The sequence below is a fragment of the Mycteria americana genome, chromosome Z (assembly GCF_035582795.1).
Source record: "Mycteria americana isolate JAX WOST 10 ecotype Jacksonville Zoo and Gardens chromosome Z, USCA_MyAme_1.0, whole genome shotgun sequence".
NCBI lineage: Eukaryota > Metazoa > Chordata > Aves > Ciconiiformes > Ciconiidae > Mycteria > Mycteria americana.
The window spans coordinates 61,265,725-61,284,387 of NC_134396.1; the positions used below are offsets into that span (position 1 = coordinate 61,265,725).

At 38.1% G+C, this 18,663-nt stretch overlaps 2 protein-coding genes across 6 annotated transcripts in view; both read right to left on the reverse strand.

The window, feature by feature from the left end:
* The window catches only part of TNFAIP8 (TNF alpha induced protein 8), a 65,932-nt gene extending 58,256 nt beyond the window's left edge, over positions 1 to 7,676 (reverse strand). The window contains exon 1 of the mRNA XM_075527427.1: positions 7,559 to 7,676. Coding sequence (XP_075383542.1) covers position 7,559 — 1 coding nt within the window. The 5' untranslated portion in view covers positions 7,560 to 7,676. The remainder of the gene's footprint in view (positions 1 to 7,558) is intronic.
* Positions 7,677 to 9,600: 1,924 nt separating this feature from the next.
* Positions 9,601 to 18,663, reverse strand: part of DMXL1 (Dmx like 1) — an 86,172-nt gene continuing 77,109 nt past the window's right edge. For all 5 annotated transcript variants that reach the window (XM_075488687.1, XM_075488683.1, XM_075488684.1 and 2 more), the window contains 7 exons: positions 17,154 to 17,214; positions 16,455 to 16,582; positions 16,187 to 16,279; positions 15,623 to 15,714; positions 14,647 to 14,699; positions 12,655 to 12,872; positions 9,601 to 12,248 (listed from right to left, as the gene is read on the reverse strand). In XM_075488687.1, the coding sequence (XP_075344802.1) occupies positions 12,024 to 12,248; positions 12,655 to 12,872; positions 14,647 to 14,699; positions 15,623 to 15,714; positions 16,187 to 16,279; positions 16,455 to 16,582; positions 17,154 to 17,214 (870 nt within the window). In that variant the 3' untranslated portion in view covers positions 9,601 to 12,023. The remainder of the gene's footprint in view (positions 12,249 to 12,654; positions 12,873 to 14,646; positions 14,700 to 15,622; positions 15,715 to 16,186; positions 16,280 to 16,454; positions 16,583 to 17,153; positions 17,215 to 18,663) is intronic.

Consider the following 18,663-nt stretch of genomic DNA (forward strand, 5'->3'; position numbering starts at 1 on the left):
AAAGGTTATCAACTGCTTTTTTCTAACTTGACTTGCAAAGTTTTGGACAGCTAAGCAAACTTCCAGGCTCCTAAAACAAGCTCAGCTTTGTCTCTCTTGCTCTACCCTCTATTTACATTATTCTTTTCTTCCCTGTATCTTATGCAAAAGGCTTCTACTTTTTTAATCTCACAAAAAGCATAATTAAGTTCCACATGCCACTAAACCCCCCCTAGCTGTTTACAAAATCATTCCAATCATGCCAAAAAGATAACACAGCTAAAAGCGCTAGCAATAGCATAAATAAGACCAAGTCTAGACTACTTGAGAGACAGGTTTTATGTCTGGAATCCTGAACACTACAAGTTGGAGGCCCAACAGTAGCAAATTATTTTCCTTAATATAAACTCAACAATTAAAATATATCAAGGACATAAAGCTGTAAGTAGGTATCCTCAGAAGGGGAATTTTTTTTTTTTAATAAAACAATTCTGTAGTTAGTCATAAAGACAGTACTATACACAGCAGGATTAGACAAAATCTTAATATCAACATTTATTGACTATAAAACATGAAGATGAGTTGGAATTTTTAAAAATAAATTTTCTGAATAATTTTTGTTGATTTTTGTTTCACCTTGTAAAGAAGCTTGAAATACAAAATTCAGCTGAAGTGCAGCTGATAAAATGCAGTTTGTGTTCCCAGTGGAGGAAGAGGGATGTGGGATGAGCTGAAAGTGGACGAAGGTTCTTCCACAGGACTTGAAAATTACTTCAATACACTAAATATAGGCTAAGCAAATGTATAAAACAAATTCTCTTCTACCAAGAAGTGGAAGGATATCACAAATGAACACATATCTAATTATGAATACTCTAAATTGGCTCAACAATCAGAGCTTAATTACAGGCTATTTAACTAGACTTACCTTATCTAGTTTTTTTATGCCTGCGCATACTCACCACTTGGAGAGTACCTTCTGCAGCAGATGAGTCAGAAAGTCACAGGTACCTTCCAGTACCAATTGGTATTTCTCTACAACATTCTGAAACCACACTATCTAAAGAAATCTAAAAATCTATGAAATGCTTTGAGAAAGATGGAGCTATGTTTTAGCTACATATTTCAGATTAGTTAACGACAATATACCAGCGAGAGCTCTAAAAACGGATTGCTTCATTGCTTCACAGTAATTAACACAGCAGCAACTTCCTCTTCATTCCTCAGAGCAAAGCAGCACCAAACCCCTCTTCATTATTATTTGTATTAAAATAACACTAGAAAGCTTTCAGTAAGTCAAGAGGCACTTACTTACTTCAGACATTGTAACAAAAAAGTTGAATCATATTTTAGGAGCATTTCGCTATTTATGTTCAGTGACACCAATGACTTGTTTATGTCTTACACTTCTGCAGAACTGGAGAAAGCAGGAAGTTAAGGTTTTGTTTCTTTTAGGATTGAGTGACAGCAGCAATATATTTACTCCTGGAGTGCTAGCTAGCACATGCACCCAAAAGACTTCTGACAGAGAATGCTCTTCATCACCTGAAACCTACTTTTAATCTCTTTTTTTCAGGATATTCAGATTAACTTCCAGAACTTCAGCTGTACTTGTAGGTAAAACAAGTTCTTCAGGCAAGTATAATATTCTGCAGTAATGCTAACATACTTTTGATAGCTCAGTATTACCCATCAAATTGGAAGTGGCCGACACTGCTACATTGGGAATTGGGTCCAAAACAACTTACTTCAGCTAGAAACTAAAGAGAAATTCATCTTCATGGAGAATCAGAGTGGTTACAGACTTCATATTTCCCAGTCAATCACTGAAATGTGGTAGCATTTTGTTTCATAAACTCCACTTTAGCATGTCTTCAAATAAAACTATTGTCTCCTTCTTAAACATTTTTTTCCTTAATGGATGAAAGATTTTCTTTGCCTTCCGGGATCACTTATTACTTTATTACTTAAAATGCCTTTCAAGACAACTGATTTTATGACGTTACCTGTGTGTCGTATGTATGCTGGAGAGGATAGAGGGCTTGAAAATCAGTTACTGGTAACTAGAGGTTTTTTATTTCCTTCACAAAGTAGGTATTCAACTTCAAACCTCAAGAGACAAACATGTTTGGAGATAACCATACGCAGGTATGCCTTCTCAGTTTAGAGCTTCTTTTCCCACTTGTCAGTACCTTACAGTTTAATATATCCTATCCTTTTACACATATTTGCTACATAGAGGAATAACATGGACTATAGTTCCGGGTTTTTCTTCAGTTCAGCTATTTAGGACAGCCAATCTTGGATATATTTGAGCCCCAGTAACTTTTGCAGACAAACCACCAAACAAGCAAAACCATATTGTCTCTATAAAAATATTTGATTAGCAGAAAGTTGGATTATAAATATCAGATGAAGACACTAAAAGAAAGTGTAATTTAAAATCTTCAACTATCGAACACCAGCCACTTCTGTTTAAAACAGTTTGATTTGCTCTCCCATTTCCAGAATTGCTCTCAAGACTAGCTCCTTAGCAAGGGCACAGCATTCACACGTGCTCCCATAAAGCTGCAATACTAAAGCAAAAACTAAGGCCTTCATCGAGGAAGGCTTAAGCATACCACACAATAAAAATTTTGCTATTAATAATAAGGTAATAAATACCAAATTCATATGCCAAACATCATTCCCACCAGTTCGCTCTGAATTCTGGGGCCTCCAGACACAAACACAAAATGAGCCAAATACACTGCTGCGGATGTTGAGAGCCCAGCCCATTGCTCACACACACCTCGTCCAGATGATTTAACAACTATCACTCACGGTCAGATATGTAACCAAATAACTACCATTGGCAACGACTGCACCCAGCCTGATTTCCATACGATAACACCATGGTATTCTTCACTGCATTATTCCATAAATTGGAAGAAAATGCTGGGTTTTAACGTGTCTAGTTTTGTTGATTCTGTAAACTGAACTTCAAAATATTTAAATATAGATATTTAAAAATACCCAACCCTATTTCTGGAAGAAAAATGAGATCTTGGATTAAGCCAGGCATATTTAATACTAAAATTCACCTATTAGGAGATATGCTTTTAGTTAGTGAGAAAGCATTTAAAGAAATGCAGATTTTGGTACTGATATCTTCTGGACTTAATCCTCAACATACATCTTATTAACTTACCAATGCCAACTAATGGTTTTATCATTTAAAAGGCATGTAACAACTCTGAAGTCCCTGTGAGATTTGCTCAAGAGCCGAGACATTTACTTTTCACCATCTGGGTTTCTAAACAAAAACACAATTGACATTAAGGAATAGCTTTAACTTACATCATTTAAAGGGTATGTATTTTGTTTGATACTCCACCTCACACACCTGCCTTACTAAATTCAAGGCTGCTGCAGAGATCCCAGGACCCATCACAGTAAAATAAAGAAAAAGAAAGAAGTGATGTTTTGGCTCAAAGTGACAATGTCAATGATCAGTTCAGAAAATAGCACCTGAAGCACATGATTATCAGCTTCTATTTTAAATTGTGTATTCTGTAACCTTCCCCTTCTTTGAGACTTGTTAGAGATGCTAATGTAACGGGCACATGCTACTGCTCTGCAAATTACATACCTCAATCTCAGGACACAAAGCTCAAACTTCTCAGTGGGGGTGAGGTCAGTCTATCTTCAAGTTAAAAAAGGAAATTCTGGTTTGAGCAAAGCATTACTCGAGAAAGAGAGTGTAAAAATGCCGAGTGAAACTTCTTGCTCACTTGCTTAACTGACAAAATGCCATCTTAACTTCTGCTTGACCACACAAAACATTTATTCTGGGTCTTATGATCTGAAGATGCTGGAGGCATAAGGCGAAAAAAAAAAGTAACTAATTTCAAGCCATACTCACTTTCTTTGATTATGAAATCAGTCTTAAATAAAGAGGACTAGATTTTCTTCTACATCACAGTTTAACAATGTTAAAAATAAAAATTTCTATTACAGATCAAACAGACAACATAGCTGCTCATGGCTGTGAGCATATAGACACAAAAAAAACCCCAAACCAACCCTAAAAAGTCCCAAAGTTACTTTGCCATTAAATCATCAGCTCCTGGAGCACCACATTCTGTGTATTGATACTCCAAACAACAGACAAGAGTACTAGAATTTGTTAAATTGAGATACGTATCACTGGAACATGTCTTGATGCTTGTTCAAGATATACTGTATACAAGGGATGCTTTCCCTGTGAGAAAAAATCTTCCTATATACTTAATTTTCAGTTAAATGTTGTTTTGTTCATCAGATCAATCTGATCCACAAAAGCTAACTTAAACAAAGCATAAGAAATTTGTCAGTGAGGGAAGATGAAAGTAGTTTGAATGATCTGCCTAAAGGTGGGAAAACACAAGAAATGGCAAGAAAAGTACCTACAAAGAATTTAAACAAACAAACAAACAAACCAAAGTACAGTCCAAATGCCTTGTATTATATCTCAGTGCTGTAAGAAGCTATAAACCAAACTTATGCAGACAGTAGTCAAAGCTGCTAGAAGGTAATCAATACAGTAAAAACTATGGAAAACATACTACCAACCATTTAGATTAAGCAGGTAATTTATATGGAAATATCCAGTGTTATGGTCATAACAGATATCACTTGGTAACTTTTTTTCCTTTTTATCTTTTTACTGTTCATGTATAAGAATTAATAAAAAAATTAAAGGGAAATTCTAGGCCAAAACCTCTATTAAGCGGTAAACTCAAAGAGTGAAAGTCTGCAACCTGGAAGAAAATTCATCATAGAGATGTAACTTCTCTCGAACCAGCTACTGTTTACATACCATACTTTGTTATTCAGTACTTTTGTTATTTGTATAAAAATAATCTGTAAGGATGCATTAAGATTTTTAGAGATTATTAAGAATTTTATTAAGGATGTTATTAAGGATTTTATTATTTTATTAAGGATTTTATCTTTAAAGATTATTAGGAATTTTACCGTCCATCACTTGAAGGACTTGCCTTGACATACTGAAATAAGAAGTTGACCAAGGCTGAGATTTCTCAACCGTTTGTTTATTTCCTCAGCCATTTGAAGCAGCGATTATTATTCTTCACCTAGCAGCAAGTATTTAAAGAAAACTCAAAATAGGCAAATTAAGCCCCAAAGTACACTGAAATCTAGGTTTAGTCAGATTACGCTAGCTACTATTTAATGGAAATGAGCAGCTTCCTGTTGTCAGGGCAAACAGCAAGTGACTTTCATTTCAAGCCTCACTGTTTTGTGCTCCTGCAAAGATGTGTGCCGTAACTTTTATTTTGATAGTATTCCATTTGAAATTTGCTTTCAGGTTAAATGAAAATAAGTATGTAAATATACTAGAACATTTTAGTTCCTTCTTCCTGCTTCTATGCACGTTCCAAGTTCACCAAATTCTGTCTTCCAAATAAAGGTCTTGGACCGCCTTCCACTGCAAAACTTTTTCTCTCTGGATTTTATTTTCCTACCAATTCCTGTTTAGAGCCTCAGGAAACTTTTAAGCAGTTTATTTGACAGACAGCAGATGACTCCCACCTCTTAGAAAGCAGACTTCTGGGATGAAGCAGTGAGGAACATCCAAACACCTCCTTCTAATACCTGAGTAGCTCATTCCCTTGAGGATGTTTTTTTCTCCTCCTTATTATCATTTTTTTAAATGAGGCAAGGGTAAAAATGTATCTTGTTCATGTAAGGGCAGTACATGCATTATGTGCTTGTTTATTTAAGTTAAAACTTTGAGGTCTGAAAGACATTATGTTACATTTTTTGCACTATTAATACCTGGCAACAAAAGTAGCACGATGAGGAAGGAAATGCATTCAGACTAATTTCAAGTGATAATAGCTCAGATTTGCACTGTCTCCAAAGTTTACTAAAATGCTCGTTAATCACTGCAAGGTAGAAATAATAATCAGAAACTTCCACCACAAAGAAATAGAGATTCCCACCAAAAGCCATTAAATGGAAGAGTTATAAGCAACACACAGTATCAATAGCTTTTCCTATGTTTTTAAACAACATCCATCTAATCTAACGTGCTTCCCACCACGGGGACGGGAACGGAGTGCAGGACCAGGACTCTGTCTAGGCACAGTGCCTGTACAGACACAGCACAGCCTGGCCTGTGCTGCCCCTGCGATACCCGCCTTGGGTCTGCCAATAAAGAACGGTAACTCTGGATCTCACAGCGATGCCCATGAGCGATTAGGTTCAGACCAGGGATGCTTTTCAGACCAGACCTGTGATCTGTGGCAACCAAAAAGCTAGTCTGCTGTTGCGAGGGCTGCAAGCGCTCAGCTCTGTTATCAGTGCTCTTTCAAAGCAAATTTCCTATTTAGAGCTGACAAGAGATAAGCAGAGCTGGCAACAGTCTACCCAGCCAGCGAGTGCAATCGACAGCTCCTCATCTGGTGTATCCAACGACTCGGAGAAGTTTTGACTGGGCAGTTTGTAACGTGAGTAGTTTCAGTAGTCAGTTACACGAAATAATTTGCAAAGGAGCATAACCGAAACAAGACACGTGCAGAGCGAAACATCATTTGGGCCGCATTTTGCTTTGCCAGCGCACATGTGTGGTCAAATCAGATTGCAAACATGCACCTCTGGAGACGTGCAGACCTCCAACATGGAAAGTCTGACCATCCAGGTTTCTAAATAGGAAAAGCCCACACTGAACCACGGTCTCTCTTATTTAATTAGCAGTGTGTAAATAAGATACAAACTAATTCTACTGGCAGAATTTTTGCTAGTAGTGTTTCAAAACCAAACTCACGTATCTCAGAAAAGTTTGTCTTTTACCAGCGCCATGCAGAATTCAGCTGCGTTACCACGCTTGTTGCCTCTGCCTCAAGAGCTACAGATCTGTTTTGTGCGTCGCCAAGCACACCCTGACGAGGGCGACGGCTCACTCCGAGCGAAAGCAGAAATATTTCTGAAAAAAGCAGAAAACTGCCCCGCCGCCCGGCAGAAGCGACAGAGGGGAGACGGAGAGTTAGGGTCCCCCAAACAGAAACCCATGCACAGCTTTCACCCATATACATTTTTGCGTGACGAAACTCTTCAACGTGAGCGCTTTCGGGCAGCTCCCACCTGGAGACCCGCTCCGAGCGGTGCCGGGGCTCCGCAGCGCCGAGAGCCTTCGGGGCAGAAGGCGGCAGCGGCGCGCCCCGGCCCCGGCCCCGGCCCCGGCCCCGCGGGGGCTTCCCGAGTTCCGCCCCGGGCACCGCATTTCGCCCCCCACGCTGAAACCTGAGTAACTCCGGGGCGGCGCCGGGAGCCCAGCTCTGCCCCGGGGTCCGCCACCTGCGGCCGCCGCGCAGCCAGGCCCCGACGGCCGCCCCCGCGGCGGGGAGGCTGCCGGGGCACCGGCGGGCTGCCAGGCCCCAGCCCGCCCTGCCGCTGAGGCGCCGCCGGGCGCGGGCCGGGCCGGCCGCGGCGGGGCTGCGGCGCTCGGCCACTCCTTCCGCCGGCGCGCAGGGGAAGGGGCTGCCGGCGCGGCGGGAGCGGGAGCGGGACCCCGCCGGGGAGCGGCGGCACTTACTGTGTGGGCGCGGGGCGGGGGCGGCGGCGCCTCCCCGGGGCTGGCGGCGGGAGCGGCGGGAGCGGCGCTGCCGAGGCGGTGCGGGCGCGGCAGAGGCAGCCCCGGCTCCCCGCGCCGCGGGGCGGGGCGCGGCCCCGGCGGGCGGAGAGGGGCGGCTCTGCCCTCCGCGGCCCGGCGCCGCTGCTCGCTCCGGGGCGGGAAGGGAGGGGAGGGGGAAGGCCGGGCAGACCCCGCGGCGCGCAGGCTGTCCCGCTGCCTCCCACCTAGGCAAGCAGCTCGTCCAGCCACGGGGAAACCCGGGCGGCAGGCAGAGGGGCACAGCGGAGGCGGTGGAGAGGAGAGGAGCATCAGGTGGAGAAGAGGGGGTTAAGTACGCTCGCAAAGGAAACCGCAGCCTCGGCGCTGGAGTTACAGTACTTCTTTTCTTTGCTTCTTTCCCTGCTTCGCTACCGAAGGAGGAGGTACAATTACTGCAAGGGCAAAGCCCAAATAAAACTCTTCTTTCGTTCTACTGAGCTGTATGTTGAGGTATTTGTAATTTTGGCGGCAGCTTGCTGCCTAGTGTGTAACTAGAGCAGGGGCACTCATCTTTGTGTCTCTTCTCTAGGGGTAGGAAATCAGAGAGGTGGAGTTCCTCAAGACCATCACAGGCTTTCAAGTTTAAAGGAAACAGACAAGGGGTTTAAAAAGTTAGTTGCGGGAGAAAATGGCAGAAAGCACCATCACCACCATTCCACTGAGAAATAACTTAGAACTGATTACAACTGATAGTTACACAGTAAATTAAAAACAAAACAAAACAAAACACCACACAAAAACACCACACACAAACCCCCAAAACATCAAAAAGCTACTACAAGGAAATGCTAAGGCATGAAAACGAAGGCATTAAAAAAAAACACAGGGAAGGAGAAAGATCAAAACCATGCAGATTTTAGAGCTAGAGATGGGGGGGAATAAGAAACACCAAGAAACTTGGTAAATCAATCTCTTTATTTTATAGAAAGTAGTTTGATCAGTGTGCTGAACCTGCCATTAGAGGTGGTTTTGCTATTTTTAGTAAAAATAAACATCTGAAAAAATTACCTTGGAGAACATACCATCTCCAAGCTCATTTCCTTTTAATCACTGTTGCTTTTTTTCATACCTATTGCAACTAATCTAACACTGAGTGCTCTTAAGAGGAAGGGAGTGGTACCTAATGTACGCTATCTCAACAGTTTATTTCCTGTAACTGGTGGCGAGTTCCTAAAACGCAGTAGAACATGTATAAGCTCACCTTGTGCCACAGCAGCATGGTACAAAATCTGCATCTATTCCACTCTCCATCTTTCTCCATAAACATCCTGCAACATCAGCTGTCAGCTGAAAATTTTCTGTTTAAAAGTCACACAGCAAGCCAGTTTAAGTACCCAGATGGCCAGAGTTCTAACTCTCACAAGTTACTAAAGTAACAGTAAAGAACTGGGATCATACATCTGTTTGAGGTAACTGAATCAATTAGCAACACAAGAATGACACACTCTGATTGCATTATCTATTGCTACATAGACAAACACAAGTCACAACTGCTAGTCTGTGGTATTTAAAAGGGACATTATCAACTACAAGCAAAGTTATTTTCTCTGGACATGGAATTATTGTTGATTAAGCACTGGTAAACGCAAATTTTAAGTTAAATTTGTGCACATGGCTACTTCAAGCACAGAACCCTAGGTAGCCACTGTTACCCTTCTGTTTGAGTCACTTCCATAGCAACAGGGAGAAAGCATCAATTGCTGGAGGACGAAAGTCAGTGGAAGTTGGTAAGGGCAGCACCTGGAAGAGTTTTGAGTTTAGTCTTTCCCCAATGACAAGATCTAAAGTTGAGAGTGTCCCTTTAAAAGTTTCAGATACAAACAGGAGTTAACTCATTTTGATTCCATCATTACAAGAAAGCTACCGATAATTTGACTTACAATAATTGTTAAACATCAATGAATATTATACAAGCAAACAACTGATTTGTAAATGAAGTAGCAGCAACATGGAATTTTAGAAGGTCGAGTTTCTGCAGGATTTATTGGAAAGATTATGAAGGTGTGGCAAATACATTGTGATTTTACATGATTTAGTTTTGAGAGTAGCTTATTGTAACTATAAACATTATTGAAAATGCCTGCTCACAGTCAGTACTTTTCTGGTATAAGCGTAAGTTTGCCAGGATTATTCATAGTGCAGCTCTACTCAGAAAAATGACAACATTGTACGTCTTGGCAACTGACATATAAAATCTGCTCAGTTCGCAGATGATAAGACAGCTTTTTGTGATTGCCAGTACAATAAACTGAGCCTGAAATATTAAAGCTAATGAGATATAAATATTTGAGGACAAAACATCAAGGACATTATATAATGTTGCCATGATTTTTGCACATTTTCCTTTTCTGAATGTAACTTTGTTAGTTCAGTGGGTGCCTAAAACTAATGCATGTATATAAGCAGCTACAAAGTCAGGGTTTCAGTTGATTCTCAAGGAGTGTGCTACTGTTAACTCCATTGTTTTCCTTCTTTCATAAGAATAAGGAATATTAGAAAGTCACTGAGCAGATAGGACATATGCATTGGGCAAGTCTGTTTTGTAAGGTGGTGTCACTTTTAGTCAGTCACTTTTCTGGTCCATCACTGTACTTAAACTGTTTTGATATCAATTTTGATTTCAATCTATAAGTGTCATGGAAGAACAATTACAATTGACCACTGAACAGCTGTACCAGTTTGAAATGCTGTCACATGTATCTTCATGGCAAAATATTCACATTCTTCTTATTGCACAATTTGAAAATTCAGGTTATGTGCATAAAAACCTTCATAGTGTTTGCACTGCAACTTGCAAAACATACATTTAAAATGACCTTAATACATTTTACAAAATCTTTTTAAACAATTTTATATTCTTAAGATAAAAGCATCCTGAGAATGTTACAAAGTTCGTTTTACAAGCCCTTCATTTCTGCTATGCTTTATTTATCCCCATAGTTCCTAATTTGACAAGTTTATTTTACAGTTAATATCTTGGTGCTATATTTCACAAAATATCTTTTAGCAAAAAGTACACCATTGGCATTCAAGTAATCCAGCCTCACATCTAGTTTACAAATTAAACCTTTGTCAAGCTCTCAAGTCAGGAAAAGTAAACCAAAATACTTACAGAAAGAGTTTTTAGCTGAATAAAAAAAAAGTAAAGGCTTTGTGCATTAATAATTTGGTCAAACATTTAAGTTATGCAGTTTAATATTTTGGCAAAAAAAATCCATCTACGCTTTTCAAAATTTTTTTTCTTTCATTTTACACCAGATGTAAACATACAGTACAAAGACTGACAGTATTAAAGTACTTTGCTGTTGAACTTTTTTCCTCTTTCCTTTTTTAAAGTAATTAGGAAAAGCAGACAAACAAGAACATAAGTGCTAAGAATGAACTGAGTATCTTTGGGCTAAATAAAAAAGTCTTACTGGAAAAAAATAAAATAATTTATTCTTACATTTTCCTCTACAGACATGTAAATAAATATTCTTTGAAGAAATTCTAGTGCCATATCCTAAAGCAGTATCTTCCTGTATCTTTTTGATCAAGACTAAAGCTTCACACAATCTTGACTATTTTACTAGGAAGATATCCATTAATATTTACATATTTTCGTAAAGGGAGTGTTCAGGGTTAAAAATATATTTCTTTTCAAAAGGTAAGCCTGCCATCCTGATGGCAGTGATTCAAGCTATAGAACAGAAGACAAGTTACAGAACATCCTTCAGTTTCTTATACCCTAGATCAGAGGAAGGAGATCAGGCAAGTTAGAGAGGTAAACAGCCTGGATTCCAGGAATGGAGACAGACAGTGGCTCATTATATGAATGCTTGCATGGCCAGGAGTATCTACTCATACAGGCTTTGTTTCTCTTCTACACATAGGTATAAATTTTTGTTGTCGGCTGACTAAAGTTGAGAAGAGAGACAGTTATGGTTGCCACAGTGAAAGAGTAACATTATCTAAGGCTTCCATCTGGACGGACCTGCTTTTAGAAGGCGGCTTGGTGTTGAATATAAGCAGAGGCCATGCCCAGATGGTACACTCCAGGTAGGAGTGTAACTACCTCAAAAGGAAGAGTAAACCACTTCAGCAACATCTTAATAATATTATAAGTATATAATTCAGAGTCATGTATAGTTTTTATTTTAGGCAACGATCAAAATCTGAAGGACCCTGTTAATCTTTAAGGCATCAGTGCATCAGGGACTAAAAGCTCCAGATGTAAATATGGGGGGGGGGGGGGGGGGGGAGAAAAAAAAAGGAAAAAAAAAAAAAAAAAGAGAAGCATCTTTGTGGCACAAGCTATCATTGTATATCTGCTTTGTTGGCTAGTTCCAGGAAAAGTATTTTCAGGGATGGCAGAAGGGGAATGTTATACACTGTTCTAAGAAAAATATTAGATCATAAATTTCACATCATTTTTTAACACATCATTTAAAGGGCTGAATCTATCGGGCAAGATTCTCATCTTTACTGTTCCATCAGCACCACAGGAGAATATGTGATTTGCTGGTCCTGTCTCAATTTGCATGACTCCTGTCCCAATGTTTCTGAAGAGAGACTGTCGAGCATGCTCATTGATGAAAGTGTGAAGAAGATTAAACGTAGACAGACTCCATACCTGAAAAAACATCCAAACATCAATCTCTTATAAGGATAATTACCACGATCTTAAAATTCAACAGTAGTGAGTCATGGAGAAATTGGACTACATTGTGCATTCATTTTTCTGACACTAACTGTAAAAGAAAAGATATGTAGCACTCTGTAATGACACTGTTATAGAATATTAATATTCATTTTCTATAATAAGGAATATATACAGGGACTAAGGTAAGACTAACTAAAAGGAAGACTGCAAGGTAAGACTAACATTTCATAACGGAATTAGTAAATGTGAAAGTCAGAATTGAGAACAAATGCAGAACGTATGACATATCTGATTAGTACACACCTATGCAAGATTCTTTTTGAATCTACACATCATCACCATCTTCATCTCTCTGCTCCCTCCCCCTCATTAATACCTTTATGTTGCCTTCAGCAGATCCTGTGACAAAATACTCTTCTGTAGGATCAACAGCAATTGCTTTGACTGGAGAATCATGACTCTGGAGTAACTGTTGCTGCTGTTTTTGGCGAAGATCAATTATACATGTAAAGCCTTTTCTGCCTCCAGATATTAACAGCTGATGTTTTGGAGCATATGCTAGCACAGTTGCTCCACTATCATGACAAATAAAAGCTGAAAGCCAAAGCAAAGTAATTTAAATAAACACACAGTACTAACTTCAATTTCACAGCACTAACTTTAATTTTCCATCAACCTCTAATGGTTCAAGACAGTAGCAACAGTGACTTTGATGCTGTAATCCAACTGACCACAACCAGTCCATTTATTGCAGTATCACTATGTAAGCCCAGGTTCACATCAGACATCCTGAAGTTGCAGTATTCTCAAATTAAGCAGTTACAATCGGTATGAAAAAAAAAATTATATCCTTCTTTCTATCCCCATGTAATCACAAACTATTAAGCCTTGACCAGAAGCAGATTCTTTTCAAACTCTCTAATGCTTCTTATTTTAAGGCATATGTTTCCCATAAGAAATGTCCTCCTAAATTACTTGCCCAAATATCTTGTAAGTTTCCACTGGTTATTTTACTTTTAATTTGCTGCTCTTCACATTTGTTTGGATATGCCTACTCCCCCAAATGAGTGGAGGAAGTGCATGGAGATTACAATTATCAGAACAAAGCTCGGTATGTTTGAGACTAGATGCTATGAATCCTAACACGTGGCATGTACTACATTGTACTTGTAGTTCAAAGGGTTCGCTAAATTTACATTTAGAAATTCCATGCGTCTCACACATACACTTAAGCATTCACCACACTTCAATTACAAGTAGTTCACAACTCCTCTCTCTGAGCCTAATTCTTTATTTCAGATATTGAAATGTATGTCTTTTCCAATGCAACAAAATATTAGTAATAAAGTTAATGAAACCCTGCTAAATATTTATTACATCTCAAAAAAGCATACTTACAGGAATAATTCTTCTAAAGCATTTTTGTAATACTGTATGTATATATCTATACACACACACACACAGAGAAAGCATTTAAAACATTCCACAGTGTTTGGCATAATACATAGAATAGAAGTGTCACAGAACTGGACAATCTTTAAAAGAAAAAATGCACTACTTTACAAATATAGCAGTAACTTAATATTTTAGTTCAACTCCAAAAATTACTATATAATTATGAGATCTTATTTGTACATCTGCTTGTTCAATATATTCATAAAAAATCAATTAATATTTTCTAGAAAATTTGGTGTGTTTATTCATATACATACCTGCAGAGAACTGTTTTATAATCATGGCTTCTCTGAGGATAGGATTTTTCACAGAGGCAATGAAATACTTAACAGTTCATAAAAAGCATGTCCTCTCATTCTCCAAATAGATAATGTATCCTGCAAGTGACCAATGCTATCTTTGTACTACCATTATTTGGTCTAACACTTAATTGATAAATTTTGACTGGGGCCTCTCTGATTTATGAGTACAGACACAGCCATAGGAACCTTGCATGGAAGGGTGTAGATGCATATCCTGCAAATACACATCTCATAACTGTGCTAAAAACTGTAGTTTTGACAGTGTTACAGATATTGCCTTCTCACTACAAGCTGGAGTTGCTCAGAATCTTTTAAAAAGGAACAGAAATTACAGATGTCTGGCTGTCAGGGGCTGCACTTGTGGTGCAAATATACAAGGTATGCAAAGTACAGTGCTCATGTCCATGAAACCAATCATTTATGTATAGCACAATCATTTCTCAAGAAACTGTTATTATATTCCTGCTGGTGCACTCACACAGGACAGTGAAAGATGTTTTACTGCTAATATTAAAATTACTTCCTGCAATAACTTTCCCATAAAGACAGATGCATACACACGTATATATTTTTAGTGTGATCAAATGTTTTGCTGGTTGTATTTTACTTACCATGCACCAAGCTATTTGTAGGTGAAACCAAAGTATCCCAAAGACAAATATTTCTGTAGAAAAAATATGTTTTAATTCAGTGAGAAATGTTCTAAAGTAATTTGAACACTTGAAAAGTCATCTGACCCTTAAAAAGATTGTTTCAGGCATAAAAGCACTGTAAACAGACTTTCAATGATTACTTTTGAGCAGACCTCAAATTACTTTCATAGTTATACATACATACACTGCAAGAACATTCCCTCTATGACTGGTTATTCTCATAAAGATTCATATTGAGATTACAATCTTTTGTACCACAATTCACCTGAATGTTAGCAGTTTTTGCTATTTCTTGATCAAAATTAAGAAATTAAGTGTAAAATGAAGAGCTATGCACAACTCCCTACATCTATAAAAATAATTTAAGACAGGCTCATATGAATAGAACAGAATAGTTCAGTAGGAAGGGACCTAGAATGATCATCTAGTCCAACTGCCTGACCAACTCAGGGTTGACCAAAAGTTAAAGCATGTTAAGGGCACTGTCCAAATGCCTCAAACACTGACAGGCTTGGGGCATCGACCACCTCTCTAGGAAGCCTGTTCCTGTGTTTGACCACCCTCTCAGTAAAGAAATGCTTCCTGATGTGAACTCTGAACCTCCCCAGGCACAGCTTTGAACCATTCCCACATGTCCTGTCACTGGATACCAGGGAGAAGAGATCAGCACCTCTCTCTCAGCTTCCCCTCCTCACGCGGAGTATGAACAGAGGATTTGTGCTTCCCTACAGAACCTCCTTTAATAGGAACATGGAATTAAGCTGCAAACATTGCATCTCTCCCCCTCCCACAAAGAAAGAAAGAGAACAGAAGTACACATGTTGCTCTTAAACTGCTTAAGGAGAATCATCAAAAAAAAAGGAGGGGGAGGGGGAGGAAAGGAGAGAAAACATGGCACTACTTCATTTTTATGCATTATCACAGCAGTTCTTACCTGTTGTCGGAAGACAATCCTGCTGTGGCTATCAAAGATGATGAACTGATGAAAACGAAGTCATTGGCTGTTTTGTTATGACACTGCCAGGTCTGAAAAATTGCAGTTTAGAAATTATTAATTACAAAAGAAACTGATTTTGTGTAAGCATGAAATTGTAAAACTTCCTCAAGAAGGTGAGCTGTTTCACAAACAATTTAAAGAACACAGGATATAAAAGTATGTGTATATCTTCTGATACTCTTAATTTTTCATGGAAGTATACTTTCCAGTCCTGCATTATTGACAATTAATTAACAGTTGACAAATATTGACAAGTCTCAAAGAACATTAAAGTTATTTCAGATCTAGCATTGCATTTTCTACCCTCTAACTTAGTAAGCATGATTAGGATTTAAGAACTTGTCTGTCATACGGATCACCCGACGGCAACAATATATTTTTAAATCTTGATTAATACTAGTTATCAGCACAATTCCTGCCCTCTCCTAACTATTCTAAAGGGGGAAGGAAATAAAAGAGCACAACACAAGTTTATGGAAGCAAATTTAGTTTTCAGCTTACCAAATATGGTTTAGGTGAAGTTCCAGTAAGTGGGCAACATTTCCAATTTGTTTGATATAAACTTATATATCCATCAGCATCAACAATTCCAAACTGAAAAAAGATATATTAATTTTAAATACATATGTATGTATTACAGAGAAATTATCCACAATTCAGAGAAACTTCTTTAGATTTGAAGAATGTGATGTTTCTGCTAACTTACAATTATATGGGGGGGGGGAGGAGGAGGAGAAGAGGGTAAGTACACAAGCATTCTGTCAGTTACCTTATTTCCTTGGTAATTGAATCTCATTCGAGTTACCCTTGAGTTGCCACCAGACCGAAAACATGTGATTTGCTGTGCATGACCCCATTCAAACATTCTTACACTACCATCTTGAGCACCTGTCAGGTCTGCAACAGAAAATATTCACATGACTTTTCACAGGTGGTGTAGCAGTTGAGCAGGAAGGTTTCTTCCAAAATTTTAAGAAATCTCACACCAGCTCACAACATCCTCAAAATAACTAGTGCCACAATATATGCCATAGTACCTGACATACTGTAGGAGTAGTGGGTACCACTGAAACTTAAACCGGTACTATTCAAACCTTATTGAACTGTACTTACTCATTATTTAATTAAGAACTGTATTTAGATGGTACTGAAATACAAAGCTATTTACTTGGAGATAACAATGTATCTTTTTCCTACTATCTTTCATCCAAGTCACAAATAAAAAGAAATACAGTACTTTTTGGTATAAAAAATATCACTGTTTCTAAAGGCTATTCTAAATCGCCCAGTATGATTTTTTTTTAAATGAAAAATAGTTTCAGTAAAATAGGGCTTATAAGCAACTTTTAAAACATATAATAGATTTCTGTGCTAGTACAAAATAGAAGCATGCTAAGAAACAGCGCCAATAAGCAAATAAATAATTTTTAGATAACTTTTTTCTTTTTTTAAACAAAACTGAACTTACAATATGGTAATGTTGGATGAGAAGCCATTCTTCTGACATTATTAATAGCCTTCTTGAGCATCTGTTCAAAATACAAAATAACAGAAAATAATTAAACAATACTACTGAACAAAAAACTTACTGAACTAGAATAATTAGTGATCGCAGAGAGTTGTTTTCAAAATTCATACTGAAAGCAAGTACTGAGTTTAGAAATTCAGATAAAGTCAGTTTCTTCCAAGACTAGTGTAGATGTTAATACTTTTGCAGCTTTATATATCTAGGTAAATATTAACTTTTTGCTTCAGAGATTTATGGATCCAAGTATAAACACTCCTTAGACTGCAGTCTTACCTCTTTTCTTGCCAATTCCTTTCTGATTCCATTAAATTTATTGGAATTTTCCTGAATATTGTAAGATAAGCAAGAGAGAGGCAGAAGCATGTAAAGAAAGAGGTAAACAAACTTTAACAGAAGTAAAAAAAAGGAAGGAATATATTTATTTTCAAGTCTAGTTAATTTATTGTCATTGATTGAAAAGTGATTATTTGTGGCCATCCAGAATAAGCAATATACCTAGCAACTGGTAAATAAAAAGTTCTTCAAAAGCGTTTGTAATTTTGCAAATACACATCCAATGGATTTTCAGCAGCACTTTTGTTCCTAAATTCCAAACTTTGCTTTGAGCAAGGTACATTACCAAGAATGCTGTTTTTCTTAGTTGATTAATTCCTAACTGGGAAGAGTTTAACATATGAAGATGACTGAAGACATGAGACAATTAAGATAAAAACCCCATCTAATTAAATCATAAGTCCCACCCACAATACCACAATTGGAAAGAAATGGTAGGGATTTTTCATCAGGGAAATGCATCTGTATTTTCCTTGCATGTCTCTTCCCTTCTTTTCTTTGTATTAACGTACATCAAATTTAAGTTTTCATTCTTTTATTCCTACTAGTTCTCCTTGAAAATATCTGGCTACTTGGAAGACTGTCTTTCCTCAGAAAATTGTTGGATTCAGTTTGCTCATGCATGTATTATTTACCTGAACATTTGAGAGAGAAGAGGGCATAAGTTTATATTCATGCCAGGTGTTAACTTTAAACGATAGCACAAAAAAAAGTTTGTTGCTAGAGCACTCACTTTCAACACAGCAGCTTATCACTTACTACATATCAGTACAAGCTGGCACTGAACTACTTTCATAGAATCATTTACGTTGGAAAAGACCTTTAAGATTTAGGACAAGGCAACAGAGGATGATATTCTTCAAACATTAGTGAATAGACCAATCAGTAAATAATTGCAGTACTTTGCTCTCTAAACTTACAATTTATCTCGATGTGTAAGTGAAAGAAAAATTATTCATGCTCATTCTATTTCTTCACCAAAATGAAGGGCTGTGTTGAGTTATATAGCTACTAACTTTTACTCAGAAGTCAATGGAAATCATAGTCCTTCATTCAACAGATAAGCATGCATCATCATCTCCTGACCCCTACTGGATTATGCTTTGGAAAAATGCAT